The 17,796-nt window shown below is 34.3% G+C and overlaps 4 protein-coding genes across 5 annotated transcripts in view; 3 read left to right on the forward strand and 1 right to left on the reverse strand.

Annotated features, from left to right (window-relative positions):
• Positions 1-17,530, reverse strand: part of LOC144842102 (uncharacterized) — a 63,883-nt gene extending 46,353 nt beyond the window's left edge. The window contains exons 1-19 of one of the 2 annotated variants that reach the window (XM_078698468.1): positions 17,369-17,530; positions 16,816-16,908; positions 16,385-16,534; positions 15,650-15,667; positions 15,382-15,484; positions 15,149-15,260; positions 14,795-14,928; positions 14,359-14,596; positions 13,447-13,876; positions 12,954-13,117; positions 12,469-12,578; positions 11,971-12,156; positions 11,412-11,594; positions 11,016-11,192; positions 10,611-10,820; positions 10,215-10,276; positions 9,837-10,040; positions 9,224-9,360; positions 8,761-8,878 (exon numbers count right to left, since the gene is read on the reverse strand). In XM_078698468.1, coding sequence (XP_078554594.1) covers positions 8,761-8,878; positions 9,224-9,360; positions 9,837-10,040; positions 10,215-10,276; positions 10,611-10,820; positions 11,016-11,192; positions 11,412-11,594; positions 11,971-12,156; positions 12,469-12,578; positions 12,954-13,117; positions 13,447-13,876; positions 14,359-14,596; positions 14,795-14,928; positions 15,149-15,260; positions 15,382-15,484; positions 15,650-15,667; positions 16,385-16,534; positions 16,816-16,829 — 2,750 coding nt within the window. In that variant the 5' untranslated portion in view covers positions 16,830-16,908; positions 17,369-17,530. The remainder of the gene's footprint in view (positions 1-8,760; positions 8,879-9,223; positions 9,361-9,836; positions 10,041-10,214; positions 10,277-10,610; positions 10,821-11,015; positions 11,193-11,411; positions 11,595-11,970; positions 12,157-12,468; positions 12,579-12,953; positions 13,118-13,446; positions 13,877-14,358; positions 14,597-14,794; positions 14,929-15,148; positions 15,261-15,381; positions 15,485-15,649; positions 15,668-16,384; positions 16,535-16,815; positions 16,909-17,368) is intronic. The other variant, XM_078698467.1, reaches the window with a different exon arrangement.
• LOC144842120 (TRPM8 channel-associated factor homolog) lies at positions 1,337-2,372 on the forward strand. The gene is made up of 2 exons (XM_078698497.1): positions 1,337-1,354; positions 1,584-2,372. Exons 1-2 carry the CDS (start codon positions 1,340-1,342, stop codon positions 2,199-2,201), a joined length of 633 nt encoding a protein of 210 aa, XP_078554623.1. The 5' UTR covers positions 1,337-1,339; the 3' UTR covers positions 2,202-2,372.
• On the forward strand, positions 3,103-5,209 carry LOC144842119 (uncharacterized). Its single transcript, XM_078698496.1, has 4 exons — positions 3,103-3,233; positions 3,926-3,977; positions 4,244-4,880; positions 4,926-5,209. Exons 2-4 carry the CDS (start codon positions 3,963-3,965, stop codon positions 5,012-5,014), a joined length of 741 nt encoding a protein of 246 aa, XP_078554622.1. The 5' UTR covers positions 3,103-3,233; positions 3,926-3,962; the 3' UTR covers positions 5,015-5,209.
• On the forward strand, positions 7,001-8,603 carry LOC144842115 (uncharacterized). Its single transcript, XM_078698492.1, has 2 exons — positions 7,001-7,188; positions 7,430-8,603. Exons 1-2 carry the CDS (start codon positions 7,174-7,176, stop codon positions 8,459-8,461), a joined length of 1,047 nt encoding a protein of 348 aa, XP_078554618.1. The 5' UTR covers positions 7,001-7,173; the 3' UTR covers positions 8,462-8,603.
• Positions 17,531-17,796: the final 266 nt, after the last annotated feature.

A 17,796-nucleotide genomic window follows, 5' to 3' on the forward strand; every position in this document is an offset into this window, starting at 1 on the left:
TTAAAAAGACAAGTAATGACAATAGTTCCTGATGATAGCTGATGATAATAGTTGGAGACGATAACAACATGGGCAGATCCAGGTTTTTTTTAAAATAGGGGAGTACTTACATAACATTTATATTCTGTTTATCAGAAAGTAGTTCATCATTTCAATGCACAACCCCAATTAGCACTCCCAACTCACCCCCACCTCCCTTCTTGGGCTTCTCCAACTACGCAAATGTGCTTTTGTTTGATTGCCGGAATCACAATTACAACTGAATACGTTGCTTATGATGCAAAACAATTACTCAAGCCAGTTAAGATTGCAGTTGGCTCAAATTGATTTTAGTCTGTTTTTCACCAGCATGGGGTGAAAATAGTCCAATTAAAACACAACACATAGAAGTTTTAAAGAAGTTTTAAACTGACAACATAGATGATTGTAATTTCATTTAGAAAATTGTTTTGTTCTGTTCAGTTTTTTTATCATTTCATTTATATATTTGACAAGATACATTAATGTACATTTTAACAAGACCATACATGTCTGCAGTCGCATGCTAAAATTTGAGTTAGTATTTACCGACAGACAGACCAACCGACCAACCATCCAACCAACTGACAGACATAGTGTTGAGTCGTGTGTCGTGTTGCAAAATGTATGTTTAAAAAAAAAGGATTTGTCCTTTATAATTCACTTCACATTTACTGAGTCATCGTTTATAATTACAATTTCAGTATATAATTGATAGCAAGGGTCCTGCATAAAGAAGTTTTTATTGTACAAGGTTATGAATAAAAAGAGTACTGTGCATATACCAGATGTTTATTTCACTTATATAAAGAGATCATGTCAAACTGCGGTTTACTGCAGTAACTATATTTATGTAGTATACGGTAAGCCAACCCAGATTGGCAAAATGCACAAAAAAGTTGCAGTTGCAAAAAATACTAACTAAGATCTACATTATAAAAACAAACTAATAAATGAATAATTTATTAATACAGTAACATTTATTGTTAATTATCAATCATCGTGTTTCAATTATCTACCTGTGTTGGGACTGGAGCTTTCATTTGAAAACTAAAAATTTGGACAAGCTATTCTGTAACTGTAAGTAGGAATTTCTTACTCTCTGAAATAACAATTTTATATCATAATATTAAATCCAAAATTATGTCATTAAAAAAGCATACGGTTTTTGGTTTTTGTCAAGTCAATGATTATATGATTTCTTTTTTAAGTAGCAGGTTGGAAGAGATGACTGCTCAAAACAATATATATATATATATATATATTATAAAATAATATAGAACTTCATGTTTTTTTTTGCAGGATTTTTCTCAAGAACAGCATGGCAACCTCAAAAGTATGAAAATAAGTATACTTCTTTATAAATATGTCAACATACTAAGAAAATAACCTAATAACGGGAATAATAAATAGGGTGTAGGAAATTTACTGTCAAATAAAGATTCTTAATAATGGAACAAACCATTTCATAATAGGGGTATATTCTATTTCTACTCAAGGTACTGAAAAGGTACATCCAAATTGTATTACAATATACTATAAAAAAACCATTCTCTATTCTACAGGTTAAATCGCAAGAATTTCTTATTAAAGGTGTCATACCCCTAAAACCATTAGAATGTGCCGTATCTAGGCTGGGCATTGTTGGAGATGCTTTTCCTGTTATATTGACGCCAGATGAAAAAATTGCAGTGGCAGGAGCGGTGTTTGGGAAGGGTCGAATTGTGCAAATGGCTCACGAATCATATGTGTCGGTGACCGACGAAGCTAGTGGCTGGCCACGACTGGTCCGCAATATCTACAAATGGTTAGCCCCTGGAATATGTCGGCCTAAAGTTGGAATACTCCGACTGGGTTCAAACAAATACGAAAGTCATCTTGACGGAATTAAAAAATATGGGTTTATCAGTTCGTACGTCGAAAAGGTAGACGAGTTCAACTCCGTTGATGTACTCCTTGGCGATACATACACAAAATACAATGATGAGGTGCTTGACAAAATTCGTACTCTGGTGAAGGATAAAGGAAAAGGAGTCTTCTTGATTGGTCACAATTGGGCTTCTTCTAATAACTATGCAAATGGGCTTTTGTTCGATTGCGGAATCACAGTAACAACTGAATATGTTGCTTATGATGCAAAAAAATTACTCAAACCAGTTAAGATTGCAACTAGTTCAAAATGATAACATAATTATTATCACACATGATTGTGAATGCAAGAATTGACAACTAATATTAATCTTTCACTATAACATGTTGGGGTTGAAGATAGTCTAATCAGATATCAGGGGTTTAATGTTAACAAATCTGCAAGGAGACTATTGAAGAAAACATTATTTATACTATATAATTTGTTTACATTATTGTACATAATTTATGTCATTGTCATTTATTGTACGGTGTACATATGAATAAATAACATGAAGTTTATACTGTATATTTTTATTTCATTTGATTTATTTCATTCAGCCCCAACGATGGAACAAACCTCAAGGATTGGTGACTTGATCTAAACAAATTCTTTTCAAATTTAATATCAACACAGAAATAATAATAATATATATAATAATTAATATTTGTTATTTATACTGGGTGACCTTTTCAGTCAAAGATTGGTCTAACAGAGGGCCCATTGGCTGTGTGTGTAGCACACCAGGGTAACCCCTACTCATCTCCAAAGATGTACTAGATTCTTTAAAGTGCACATGAGCTAGATGTGTACACTGGACCTATCCGACCAGAACTATGGAGCGAGTGAGCCTCGAACCCTTGCTGATAGTATGGCTATGTAATTACGGTTCAATCGCTCAGCCACTCACCTACTCTCCATTCAGTAGTACAGTATATAATGTCAAAGAAAATAGGTTATCTGCCCACCTTTGACAAGAAACATACATTTACATTTTCATACTGTACCAAACAGGTTCTTTGGTTAATATTAAAACAGATTTGGAACTACGGTTAAAGGTATTACGATGATGTAATGGGAGTGGTTGAGAGAATGCAAAAACACTTCACTTGTACTTATAACAATCTGTTCAAATATTAACCAGTATCATCATATATTAGTAATAGTTACGGGCGTGTGTGATCCATACTTTTTCAAATTTACATACTATTAATTATAAACAAAGCAAATGGTGTAGACGTATGTCAGAAGCTACCACATGTGATTGAATGTAATTGCCAAGAAATTTGCATTAACAAGAGGTGAAGTATGTCACTTATTTACGTTTGAGCACCGTCCTAGAAAATATGTGAACTTTATGCTTAATTCATTATTAGATGTTCTAAAGCAATCAATGAGAAAAAAAGTATTAGTAGTAGTAAAAAGTAGTAAAATATTATTTGTTTATTATTTTATTATTCTATATAAATTCTATATAAACACTATGGTGAAGATAAGGTAATGAGAAAAAGTCTCTCCAAATAAGATTCAAACCCAGAATCTTCTTTTTTATTTTATTTTATAACGCATCCAACAGCAAGCACAAACTCGCCAATTACAGGATGGATAAACTATTTTATATTTATCATGCTTAAAACTAAGTCTTATTTGAGGTTTAGGAAGTGGAGTTGAAAGAGTTGTGAGTTACAACCCTAAACACTGAACCTTTTACCACTAAGCTACAGCTCCACTTACTTGATATGCAGATATCCTACAGTTAAATCACCACTGGGTCTTTTATGGCATCGTTCAAATTCAAACAGAACTCTTTGTAGAAGTGTTCTTGGATATTTCAGAGATGTACAACATTCTGGTCCTCAGAAAAGACGTCTTAATTAAGCAACAGCTTGGATATAATTCAAAAGAGCAAAGCAACCAATAACAAACAATTCCTGTTTCAAATACACATTTTCATCCAAAATGTCTATTGATAAAATTTCACAAATGTTTGTTTTCTAGAGGTTTGCATTGGGCAACATTTGTAGTAAAGTTTGGAATGGCATCTGAGAAGGTAAGGTACACCATCAACCATGAATGTTGAAAAGGTGTTTTTATAGCCACTAAGGGTACATGGGTTGGAGATATCGGGTCCTTCAGAAAAGGTGAAAGAGTCCAGTACCTACATCAATACGACTACAATAATGGCACAAACATAGCAATAGGTTACAAAACAGCTATATTAAGGGGACACCTAGGACCAAAGGAGGAGCTCTACTGTATTTTTAAAAAAAACAATTTAGTAGAGTTAACTGTAATACTGTACTCTATTCATTATAGGCAAAATCGCAAGAATTTCTGTTCAAAGGAGTTGAGAAATTGACTGCAAATACGAATGTACCATCAATCATGAAGATATCGAAAGAGGCATTCCCCTTGGTTTACAGCAAAAAGAAGGAGGTGATTGTAGCCGGCACACACTTTGGAAAAGGCCGAATGGTTGCTGTCTCACACAGACAATACATATCAAAAGAGTTTGAAGAGAAAACAGGATGGCCAAGATTTTCACGGAACGTATATAAGTGGTTAGCCCCTGATATCTGCAGACCTAAAATTGGAATACTCAAGGTCAAAGATCAAGAATATTATAAAAAACATTATGATAACATGACCACATTTGGATTCATCGTATCTCATGTAAGTAGTTTGACAGAGCTAGACAAAATGGATGCATTTCTTGCAGATACATCAACTAAGTATGATAAAGATGTTCTTGATAAAATCACAGATCTTGTACAGAACAAAGGTAAAGGAGTTTTCGTAATTGGTCATAATAACGGCAATGTAAACCCATCTGGAAATGACATATTGCTAGATTGTGGGATGAAAATTACAAGCAACCGGGCAGCAAGTGGTGAATCATTACAACTAGCTAAGCCAGGTACTGGCATAACACCTGCTGATGATGGGGGCTCAGGTGGCTCAGGTGGAGCTGGTGGTTCAGGTGGAGCTGGTGGCTCAGGTGGTGCAGGCGGCTCAGGTGGAGCTGGCGGCTCAGGTGGTGCAGGCGGCTCAGGTGGAGCTGGCGGCTCAGGTGCTGGTGGAAACTAAGTACTTCTTTAAGCATAGCTTAATCCAGGAAGAGTGAAATAAATTTTCATTTGAAATAAAAATGGAACAATTTCACATTTAATCCTCAACAAATTAAAATTACTAAAGCTGCTCATAGCCAAAGGAGACAGAATGCATTAAAATAAAAACAGATCACTAGCATGGTGGAAATTGAAATAAATATTTAAACTCAAAGTTAAACGATTGTCCAATTGTCATAATTAGTTTGTTTCTGAATTAAATTAATGGTGAAATACTTGAAAACCAGTATTGATAAATGAGGAGCTAGAATGCATTAACACAAGAATAAACTAAAAACATATTTAATTTTGAAGTAAAAACCATTGTCAAGTATCATTATCTGCTAATTTGTTTACTAATTAAATTGACGGTCAAATACGAAGAAACCATTGCTGATAAATGGGAGGAGCTTAGAATGGTCAATGTCAACATAAACATTAACTAAAAATACTTTTTATCTACTGTATCATTACCATAATTAAGCTCGTTAAAAATGACGATGTTGTCCAAAAAACAAGATGTAAGTATTATCCATTACAATTTTTTTTCATGTCATTTTGTATTCATACAAATGATGAATTGGTTGTAGCGAAAATTAATGTCTTTTTTCAAAGGTAGAATTTTCAACAAACATTTTATAAGGCTTTGAAACATTTTTAGTAGTAGTAAAACTCTATTTCAGATCTACCTTGAGGCTGTACTACCATTAGATAGTAAATATATTATACAACTATGACTTCAAAAAAGGTAAGAAATAATCTTTTTTTCTGTCTTTTTTAAAAATTTTAATTTCTGTCTGCCTCAGCTGAACACAATGGTGGGAACACTCTGGGATTCATTTTAGGAGATGGGAAGAAGACAAAATCTAAGCAATTAGCCCAGGGAAAGTAAAGAGGAGGAGAGTAGCTCTTTTACGCCAATCATATCACTGACATTCTATTATTTGACACAGAATCAAGAGTTCATCATTAGGGGCATCTGGACAAACTTGATTGTAGAAAAGCCAATACATCCATCAGTCTACACAACCACTGACAATGCATTTCCACTTGTGTACAGAAAGAACAAACTCATAATCGCAGGAGCTCCCTGGGGTAAAGGCAGAGTTGTACAAATGGGGCACAAATACTTTCTTTCAGAGCCTAATGAGACGATGGGTTGGCCACGGTTAATGCGAAACATCTTCAAGTGGTTTGCACCAGGTATTTGTCGACCTAAACTTGGTATCGTGCAGGTAGCAGACAGTAAACAGGATCATAAACCACAAATGGAAAATCTGACAAAATGGGGATTTATAGTGTCTTATGTAAACGCCACAAATTTAAACACCGTTGATGCAATTTTTGCAGATTCGGCAACAAAGTATGATGATGAGATGGTTAAAAAAATTCAGACTATTGTGAAGAAGAATGGTAAAGGTTTAATGTTAGCTGGTATAGGGCAGGAAAATGAAGATCTAATAAAGGGATGTGGGATACACAGAACAGGTGAAAAACAAACAAGTGGTGAATTTAGATTGCTACTACCGATGTAAACAAATTTGAAAAAATAAATGTTCTCCTAAATGCTCACCTACTGTATTCTATAAGAACCTGACCAGAGATATAGCTAGAAGACTAGGAGTGGTTGTAGACAAGATAAGAATGGGTTGAAAACAAGCTGGATGAAGGATCCTAAAATAGGCTTTAGGCTTGCCAGAAGATCTTTATCTTTGAAAATGAGTGTCCCCACCCACTAAAAGTAAATATTTAAGCTCAATTCATCTGTAGAGTATCAGCATTTGTTTACAAATTAAAATAATGGTCAAATACCTAGAAACCAGTGCTGATAAGTGGGAGGAGCTAGAATTCATTACAAACAAAAAATTAATTACAAATATATTATAATATTTGAAGCTTAATATGTGAAGTATCATTATCATCGGCACGTTTGTTTACATATCAACATGATGGTATTATACTCAGAAACTAACATTAACAAATGGTACAAATATGAAATACATGCTGTTGAACTTTAGTGCTAACGACACAATGTTAAAACTGACTAACTAAAATGTGAGGTCTTGTTACAAGTAAAAATCTATTTCAGACTTCTCCTGAGCCAATATTATAGATAGTTTAAAACAATAGTGTACAATCATGACTTCAAAAAAGGTAAGAAATAAATTTACTCTACCAAATTTTCTGAAAATATAATCTCAGGATTTCCAGTTTCTGTCTGTCCCAGATCAACACAGTGGTGGCAATATTATTGTAAAGCTCTGTCTACACTATCAAACTAGTTTGACAAAACAAGTGTGATGTGCTCATATATGGTCACATAAAAAAAAAGTAGGTGGAATTCAGCTCTTTTATGCCAACCATGCTACTGACATTCTACTACTACTCTTTGTAGAAACAGAATCAAGAATTCATCACAAGAGGTGTCTTGCCGAACTTGTCAGTTGAAGAGCCAAAATATCCAGCCGTTTACACAACCACTGACAACGCATTTCCACTTGTGTATAGGAAGAACAAACTTATCATAGCAGGAGCTCCCTGGGGTAAAGGCAGAGTTGTACAAATGGGGCACAAATACTTTCTTTCGGAGCCCAATGAGACTATGGGTTGGCCACGGCTGATGCGAAACATCTTCAAATGGTTTGCACCAGGTATTTGTCGACCTAAAGTTGGTATCGTGCAGGTAGCAGACAGTAAACAGGATCACAAACCACAAATGGAAAACCTGATAAAATGGGGATTTATAGTGTCTTATGTAAATGCAACAAATTTAAACACCGTTGATGCAATTTTTGCAGATTCGGCAACAAAGTATGATGATGAGATGGTTAAAAAAATACAGAATATTGTCAGAAAGGATGGTAGAGGTTTAATGTTAGCTGGTATAGGACAAGAAAATGAAGATCTATTAAAGGGATGTGGGATAAAAAAAACTGGTGAAAAACAGAAAAGTGGTGAATTCAGATTACTTAAACCAATTGAAAAAGACTCTAAAACCTCACCTAAATCTTCTCCCAAATCCTCACCTAAATCTTCCCCTAAATCCTCACCTAAATCTTCCCCTAAATCCTCACCTAAATCTTCCCCTAAATCTTCTCCCAAATCTTCCCCTAAATCTTCTCCCAAATCCTCACCTAAATCTTCTCCCAAATCCTCACCTAAATCTTCTCCCAAATCCTCACCTAAATCTTCTCCCAAATCCTCACCTAAATCTTCTCCTAAATCCTCTCCTAAATCATCACCTAAATCTTCTCCTAAAGCCTCTCCTAAATCCTCGCCTAAATCTTCTAAAAAATCCTCCCCTAAATCTTCTCCTCAATCTTCTCCCAAATCATCGTCTAAATCTTATAAAAAATCCTCACCTAAATCTTCTCCAAAATCCTCACCTAAATCCTCACCTAAATCTTCTAAAAAATCCTCACCTTAATCCTCATTTAAATCTTCCAAACAATCCTCACCTAAATCTTCCATGCTAAATCCAAAAACATCTTCAGTGGGCAATCATCAAGGGAGGATTGTGAAATTTAGGCATTGGTACAAAATCAAAATGTGTGTAAATAATAACACTATACACAATAATAACATTCAGAATTAAATAAATTTGCGAAGTTGATCTAAATTTATATTAAGGTGGGATAAAAATAATTGGAGAACAAAGGATGCGCCGCTGACAAATATTGTGTTTGTGAGCTTATTCAAATGATAATAAGAATAATAAAGGTATACCTTATTGTATTGCTATTATACAGCATGACATCTGTGTTGCTTTCCTGTTTCACTTCTTTAGTTGTATTGTAGAAATAGTCGGAATAGTTTAAGTTGCTTCTACTTGAACTTGAATGACCTATGACATGAAAAGTTTAACAATTGTTTCGTAAAATATAATGTTTTGATTGTTGTTGCCTTATACACTACAGTCAACTGTCCCGATGCTGAAACCGCTGAAAACCGGAAACTCCAAAACCAGGCTATTTAAAAGGTCCAAACAACTTTTGTCACCATTCATTTCTGGAAAACCCAGACATATTAGCCAACTTTTGTCTGGGGAGTAAGTTTTATTGGTTGAACAGCTATTTAATATCTATTATCTTATTCTATTATTAATTCAATAATTTCAAGTCAATCTAATTTAAAATTACAGCAAATAAAATTGAATGAACCTCTAGGGTTATAAAATAATAAAATATACCAGAACTAGCGGCTAATACATCGTCTTGACTCTGAAATTTGCTGTCATCCTTTGATAAATCTTGAATAGCTTGTTTCTTTTTAAAACACATAAATTCTGTCAAATCAGTCGCTGAGCCATGCCTTCTATTTAGAATTCTACAAAAAATAATATTTAAAGCTCAGTCTACACTATCAAACTTTATGTGACAAAAACTTTGATGTGCCCAAAATATATGGACACGAGGTCGTCATATCACTACCATATTTGGGCACATCACACTTTTCAAACTAGTAAAGGAAAACAATGTGGGGGTTTGGGGCGAGTTCAAAATGTCTCAAAATTGTGCTTTAAAAATAGAAATACTAATTACAAACTTGATTGATATTTAAAGATTTGAAATGAAATGAGGGTAAGGGTTTTATACAAATATATTTATTCATCACATCATAAAATAATAGTATGTACAATGATTCAAGAAATGGGATTTCAGAAAACCAGGAGGTTTGTATGATAGAGACCTCAGATTACTTTAACAAAATAATAAAAAAAATTTAGTTTGGTTTTTAGAGGAAAGAGGTTTTTTCTTCCTCTCACAGAAAAGAATTCTTGAAACCTTTTTGTCATGTCATACCTTTCCTTCAACATTTTATTCTCTGAATCGCCTTCGTCCCATGCCAAAGCAACTTCTATTTCCGCATCTTCTGTCAGGTTCCCGGCACTTGTGGTACGCTCACTTTCGGGATAGTTTGCTGCGCCGTGGAAAGTTGGAAACAGTGTGCTCTGGATGAATGCTGATGGTATATCCATTTTAGGAGGAGCTGGCATCCAATATAACCTTATGAAAACAATAATTCCTTTTTAATTTAAATGTTATCAATTTGGCAAAACTTTGATTTGATTTGTTTCTTTCTTGGCATTTTATTATTAATATTGTTATTTTTTACATGGCTCTGAAATTCGAGAATAGGAAATGAAACCAAATCTTTAATAAAACAATATGTTAATGTACCTGGATGCATCTTCTAAAAGTTCCATCTTTTTACCTTCCATTGTTAACTCTTCCTCGTCAAACTACAAAAACAATTATTGAAAACAGTTAAACAAAACATTGGTATTTAACTTTTTTAAATTTGGATTGTCTGCTACACTAGGTGAGGGTTAAGAATTTTAAATTAATATGAGATAATACATAATGTGTTCTACATTGAGGAGGAGGAGCAATTGAAGAAACTTTAATTAATATGACAAAATACCAGGTCATGTGCTTTATGCTGGGGTGAGGAGAGAGGGAGAGTAAATGAAGAAACAGTAATTAATATGACATAACACCAGGTCATGTGTTCTATGTTGGTTTGAGGAGGGAGAGAGAGTAATTGAAGAAACAGTAATTGATATGAAAAAATACCAGGTCATGTGCTCTACTTTCCCATGTCTGATAGGAATCTTCAGTGTCGGATTGTTCATTCGCAGCCTCGTCCAGTATGCGCCTGGCAGCTGCTGACATTACTTGCTCGCGTAAGTCCTCCCTCTCCATCTTTCGTATCGGTTCATCCTCGATTTCTTCTCTCTCTTCATCTTCTCTCATCGACATTCTGGATGAATATTTTGATTCAGTCTATAAAAGAATGTTTATTAATAAGTAAGCAAAAGAAGAATGTGAAGGGAGGGACAACAAATGTTATGCAGGAACAACTTGGGTTGGACAGCGCAGAACAAAAAGGAATGGCAGGTGCTTGAGGAGGGACATCCAACAGAGGAGAAATTAAATTAATATGGTAGTTACAGGTGAAATAATAAGTGGTTAACTTACACCAACAGAAAGAGCCGTCATATTGGCAGTAAGCCCATACTTGTTTGGAGTGTGGTATATCCTTGATATGCCTTGTAAGTGGCCTGGTAGATGAAGCAATGGCAGATTGGTACAGAAATGATGAATGCTTTGCCTAGGTGGTTGCGATGATTCCATTGTATTGATATTCTGGTTTGGCTGGGTAAGGAAGAAGGTAAAACAAAATTAAGGTTAAAAACTTCAGTTGAGCAGGGAAGAGTTGAGTGACTGTAATTGTATATTATTAGTCCACAAAGTTAGTTTTTAATTTTAAATAAAAGGTTTATATATTCCATAATCTCACTCAATTAGTGATTATTGCCATTTGACAATTTTTAGTTTTAAACTGAACTGATGAATATAAGTATGACAACTTACAGAAGACTGCTTTGCTTCCTGTGGAGCCCAAGCTGACAAGAATGACATAGATGAACTATGAACTACTGGTTTTAAGTCAGTCTTTGATACGGTTGAGATGTCTTGCCTCTTCAGCAGTGATTGTGATTCTCCTTTAACATTCAAAATGTCTTCAAATTTCACATCCGTTGTAACGTCTAACATCTGAAATTGTGGACAAGACAGAATCAAGTCAGAAAAGTTGTTGAGAATAGATAGTTTTTTATCTCAACTATTTAGGAAGGTTATATATGTAAAATAGAGAAAAATCCCTTTTTCTTAAAAAATCTGAAAATTATGCATACAGTCAACTCTCCCAATACCGAAGACATTTGGACCGGCCAAATATGTCTGGTTTTCCTGAAAGTTCGGTATTCGGAATGTGTTTTTAATGGTGAAAAGGAATTTGAAACCTTTTGGTTCCTGAGAAAAGTCTGGTATTGGGGAGAGTTTCTAGTTTCAGAGAGTCTGGTATTGGGAAAGTTTCTGGTTTTTAGAGAGTCTGGTATTGGGAGAGTCGACTGTAATTGCTTTTACTTACAGCTAATGCCTGTTCAACATTTACTGGGCCATCTTCTTCCTCCTTTTGACCTTTCTCCTCTTTAAATACAAATGACAGTTTCTGAACTATCCGTTTTTCTTTTTTCTCGTCTTCATCTTTCTTTTCTACATCATCCTTTTCTTCTACAACTGGTGCGGTTTCTTTGATTATGTTTGGTGTTGCAGTCTTTAGAATTAAAATAAATGAACTTTTAATGAACTGGAATAGGCAATAATTTTAACAAATTCATTTAGAACTAGAAGGGCACTCAGAGATCGCAAACCTCCCCCAATGTATATGAACATTTAATGATGTTTTCCCATACAGCTATGAAAGCATCCTTTAAAATATTATGAAAATCAGGCAATAACTTTTTAAGTAATCTTGCTAACTAACAAATATAGAAAGAAAGAAACAAACACACAAACATGTATGAAAACATAACCTCCTTGGCGGAGGTAACAACTTATAACCAATGCAGGGATCAAATGCACTCACCTGAGCTCTTGATGGTGGTGATACAGATAGCTGTTCATATGAGTCTTGTACTAAAGATTCCATGGATTCAGTCACCTGTATTTCTGGTACTAGGTTGTTTATCTCTGCATCTGAAAGCAAAGACAGTTTTGAAGAAATTATTAATTATGCAATACCTAAAATACTGACAATAAAACTATGAAAGGATTTCTCAAATAAATCTTCAGTGTTATATTTACTTATTAATAAAGAATTTTAAGGCTTCTAGCTCACGTCTACACAGAGGATCGGGTTGAAAGAAGGATTGGTTACTCGTGATTAAAGAACTATTTTCCCAAAAGCTTGGCATTTGCTTCTCAAATGGCTATTTCTTTATGCTTTTGTATCTCAATTGAGATCAAGTCACCCACAGCATTGACTTTTTTCCATATGTAATTTCAATTTTGAATTAAAACTTGGTTGGTTACAATTGGTAAATGTACATAAAATGTTTACAATATATGTACCTGCTGGATAGGCTTCCTCTTCCTCTTGGTCCTGGTTCTCTTGCTCCTCCTCACCAGCATCTGGGCTCGGAGCTTGACTTTCTTCTCCTAGTATCTCCTTTGACCGGTTCATCACACGCTTCATAATTTCTTGAATTTTAAGATCAACTTCTGATTTCTTTGGCCTTAGATTGTGAAAAAACCACTTGTAGTATTCATTGACAATCTCTTTCTTTATTAAACTGCTTCTTAGAGTTTTTAGAATTTATTAATCTATGGTTTCAGTGTTATCAAACATTTTAGCGTGGATATTCTTTCCCATTATTCTTTTCCTGGGTTCAAATACAGTCAGAATTTTTTCAAATGACAAAAAAAAAACACAATTTCACAATAAAAGAGAGTGATATTTGTCTGCGAGCAGGGTTGCCACCGTTAAGAAAGACATTGAAAGAGTTTGCTAATGGATATCCGAAATATAGAGATATATGATAAAACAGACAATTGCTATACTTACTTTCCATCTTCTCTTGCTGCTTTCAATGAAGCAATGATATCATCCACTGTTCTCTCCACAGGAGCGTTCTCTTCCTCCAAGACTGGTTTGTGCTTTAAACTCTTCTTCTCTTTCTCTGCCCTTTTTTGCGCTTTCTTGTACAATGGAATGCTGTCTGGAGTAGCAATCTCCTCTGCTTCCGCCAAAAGCTCGCTGACAGATTTATGAGAGGAAACTGAGATGGCACCTCTTGAGACTGCACTTCTTGAACCTGCAGTGTTCTTGCGGCTACTAGAAGTCATATCTCTTTGATGTCTTCCGTCACGGCTGACATCAAAGTCAGAGTCATCAGATTCATACATGATTTCGCTATCAAAATCATCTTCAATGCTGGCAGACGATGGAATCGTCTTGGTACTCTTTGTTCCTCGACGCCTACTTTTTTTGCTGTCTGTATCAAGACATTTTAAAAATAAATAATAGGAAACATTACCTCACATTTTTCAAAGATGAGACCCAAACATCATGGTCATATGTTGGTAAAAAGAGGGTGCTTTTGCACTCGATGTTTGTCCGAAAAATTCCACCAAAAGGAGGTTCTAAGATTTTTTGTGGGGAGCGCCAACATATAATATTAATAGTCTTTCAAAAGTATCAAATATTAGTTCATAACTTCATATTCATAAAGGGGATCGAACACACCTAGAGCTACCCTCTGAACCTGCCCCTAATAGTACCATGGCCCTTGGAAGAACTTTTTAAATTCGGATAGCGAAAAGCTAAGACATTGGAAACAAACTGCGATTCTTTTAGCTCTGTCTACACTATCAAATTAGTTTCGTGTCCAAATATGGTAGTGATATGACATCTCATATATGGGCACATCACATTTTTTTGTCACATAAAGTTTGATAGTGTAGCCAGACCTTATACCTCCACTTTTGCGTTTTTGAACGGATACAGCTGTTATGTTTGAAACTGGTACTGGTTTTGATCTCTCACTTAGGGTAAGCTTCATAGTGGTACCAACTGACCCAACAATGGCTGGTTTATGATGCGATGCTAAATCAGTAGTTGGTACCATGTCTTGAGGTACTTCTGTGTGTTCAGGTTGATGTACGATAGATTCTGCTGTGGGTGGTCTGGTTTCCTCAAGATTATGTTCATTAGCCTGTGCAACATAAAGAATAATATGTTGTGATATATTATAACAAAAGTTATATAATACCTTTTTAATGATTAAATTAAACATGACTTGATTGTAAATATGAGGCTACTGTATACAACCAGATATCTTGAGGCCATTATGGAAAAGAGAAACATATGGAGAACACCTGAGTGAGTGCGAGAATTATGTAAATAAACATACCATTTTGACTGCATCAATTGTAATCTCATCTCCTCCTATTGATACACCTTGCATCATCACATTAAGAGATCCAATGCCCTGTGTGCTTCTTGCTGGCACCACGCCAACTGACTGTATATGCGGCTTACTCATTTCTAAAACAAATATTATTGGGAATAAAGCTCTGTCTACACTATCAAACTAGTTTCACAAAAACAGTGTCATGTGCTCAAATATGGTAGTGATATGTTATCACATAAAGTTTGATAATGTAGACAGTGTAGTTTTTATATCTTATCATTGATATCCACTCATAATAATTGTACTCATAATTCTTTATTTGTTACGTATATAATACTGGCCGTGAATTATTACCTACTGTTGCCACAGTTTGTTTCTTGTTATAAGGTCTTTTCTTCGTCGGGCCTGGTGAAATGCATTTAACATCCTTATCAAGAGGGTTATAAGTTGGTACACTCTGGAATACCTACAATGTGAAGAATATTAACTTTAAATAAACACACAGAATATGTGCATTATCACTATTTAACAACATATTAACCAAACATCTGAAATTTATTTATTTATTTTCTTTTTGCGTTCCTTACTTGTCTTTTTTGGGTTCCTATATTGTCCACCATATCTGGGTGAAACATTGGCTCAGTCTTACGGGAGAATGGCATCTCTTTTTTCCCAAAGTCTTCAAGCTCACTAAATGGAAGAGAAATTGTTTTTTTCTATTGATTTTGATATCATAATCAGTGTAAATTTTGTAATAAAAAAAACAATTATTAAAAAAAAGAAAATAGATGCTATTGCAATATGTTAGGGTTGTTGTTTTTGTATTAATATTTTAGTAAGTCAAAAAGTACATACACATTATGAATCTTGAAGCTATTATGAAAGTAGAGGAAAAAGAATAAAATACAACATATTAATCATGAAAAAAAGGAAAGGTACAGACACTACAAGGAGTATACCATACTCGATGTTATAAGCATTGGCAGATTATACTATGGAAATTACCTACAGTTAACGCTCTGAAATATAAGGAGTACATACTGTTAATATAGGCTTTGGTAGACTATACTATAAAAATTAGCTACAGTTAACTCTCTCAAATGCAAGCATGTTTCATAATCAATTATTTGGGACCATAAAAAACTTCTTGTTTTGAGAGAGTTTCAGTAATTGTTAATTATTTATATTAAAGATGTATTGTCCCCGAAAAACATGAAAAAAGAAGAATAATAAAATCAAACTTTAAATAGGCCATTTTGCAATTTTAATAAAGTTATTCACTTCTGTTAAAAAAAAAAAAATATTATTTCACTTATAAAAAGACAAAAGAAACATTTAATTTTAACCAAAAATCATTGTTTTTTTGCTTTAAATTACATAATTATTTTTTTTTTTCGTTCCAGTTTTTGTTCAAAGTGAATAACTATTGTGACATTAAAATGGCATATCTAAAATTTAGGGGGACAATATATCTTTAAACAAAGTAATATTGTTAAGTTAAAAAATAAAGGTTTGGATAACTACTAGACCTTTCTACTTGAATCTATAAGCTACTGTAAATTTGTGGATTTTTGTTAATTGTCACATTACCCAATTGTGTCATTTTCAATTTGTTCTTTATTTAAACGTTGGTTGTGCACTGTGTTAGCGGATTGCTTCTTCACGTCGTTTATTTCTTTCTGTATTTTGAGTAACTCTGCACGACTAATTCCATGACGAAAACTAGTCTGCTTATTGCCTCTGAAAATAAATGATAAAGATATTAAAGATATTATATTTTTAATTATATAATTATAAACTATAGACAACTTCTATAGAATAGAACTGAATTTACTATTTCCCTAAATTGATATAATTAGGTTCAACATTTTTTAATTTGTGTGCCAGCATCATGCGAGGCCTTCTACTTGGACGATGGTCAATTATATGCATTTGGAAAACAACTTAGAGTTCGCCATCTATAACCATAAGTAAGGAGGTATCTCCCTGGACAAATAAAAACATTTTCATGTATATCTTACCGATTTGTTGACATTATGTGCGGTTCCAAGATCCTATAGCCAGTAGAAGAATAACCAAATCAGTCTAGTATTTTGTATTGTCATGTCTCCTACCTATCAAAAGTATAATTAATTCAATCAATTAGGCCTATATTTATTATAGTTTGTTACTCTTTCCTACTGAGCCTATGAGAGCCTGCTGTAAATCTGAAAAAGTAAACTGTTTGTTAGTTACTCACAAACATGCAATATCATTTATTAATAATATAGACTGGGCTAGATCTATACACTAGGCTAATGGTAGTAGCCTAGGCCTATTACAAGGCCCTAGGGCTCTCTGGATAGCATGCAGGCAGGCCATAGCGCCTACTACTACACTACAGTACTAGTAGGCCTAGGCTAGCTTGGCCTAGCTAGGCTCTCGTAGGCCTATAGAGGCTAGAGGAAGGCCTAACTAAGCCTCTTCTTAGCTTCGGGCCTCCTAGGCCTAGGCCCTGGGCCTAGCTAGCCTAAATATATTATGATGATATTATGATTAAATAATGGAAGAGACGATTAAACTGCATTTATAAACCTTTCATTTATTTGTATTCAACTAAAATTGCGTTAAAAAGGTGTACAGAGTCAGCCTTCGCGTTGAGTCTTTGCGATGTTTATGGTCGTCCCGGTGTTAAAAGCACGAAACTCTACATACATGACTTATGATTGGCTGCATTTCCGAGGTTTTCAGAGAATCCGCCAATAAGAATATAGGAAAGTGCAAGTACAATTAACTTATGTATGTTACGCTACACTGGACATATTTTTAAAACTTCAATAAAATCATATTAGCACGTGATTAAAATGAACAATATGATATAGTATGAGCATTAAATTTAAAAGTGTTTACTATGGATTAAAGTGATGCAATTATTATTACTGGACTCTTATTATGTATTGTGAAAGTGCTCATTCGTACACCGTTATGTTAAATGCAGATTTGGCGAGTCATACCTTCCACTC

The sequence above is a fragment of the Antedon bifida genome, chromosome 5 (genome assembly GCF_963402885.1).
Source record: "Antedon bifida chromosome 5, ecAntBifi1.1, whole genome shotgun sequence".
In the NCBI taxonomy this organism is placed as follows: domain Eukaryota; kingdom Metazoa; phylum Echinodermata; class Crinoidea; order Comatulida; family Antedonidae; genus Antedon; species Antedon bifida.

Bases quoted from the DNA above. Each gene is read 5' to 3' on its own strand.
- LOC144842119 (XM_078698496.1), top strand. The intron at 4,881-4,925 runs GTGGCTCAGGTG...CTGGTGGCTCAG, and splicing joins TGCTGATGATGGGGGCTCAG to GTGGTGCAGGCGGCTCAGGT.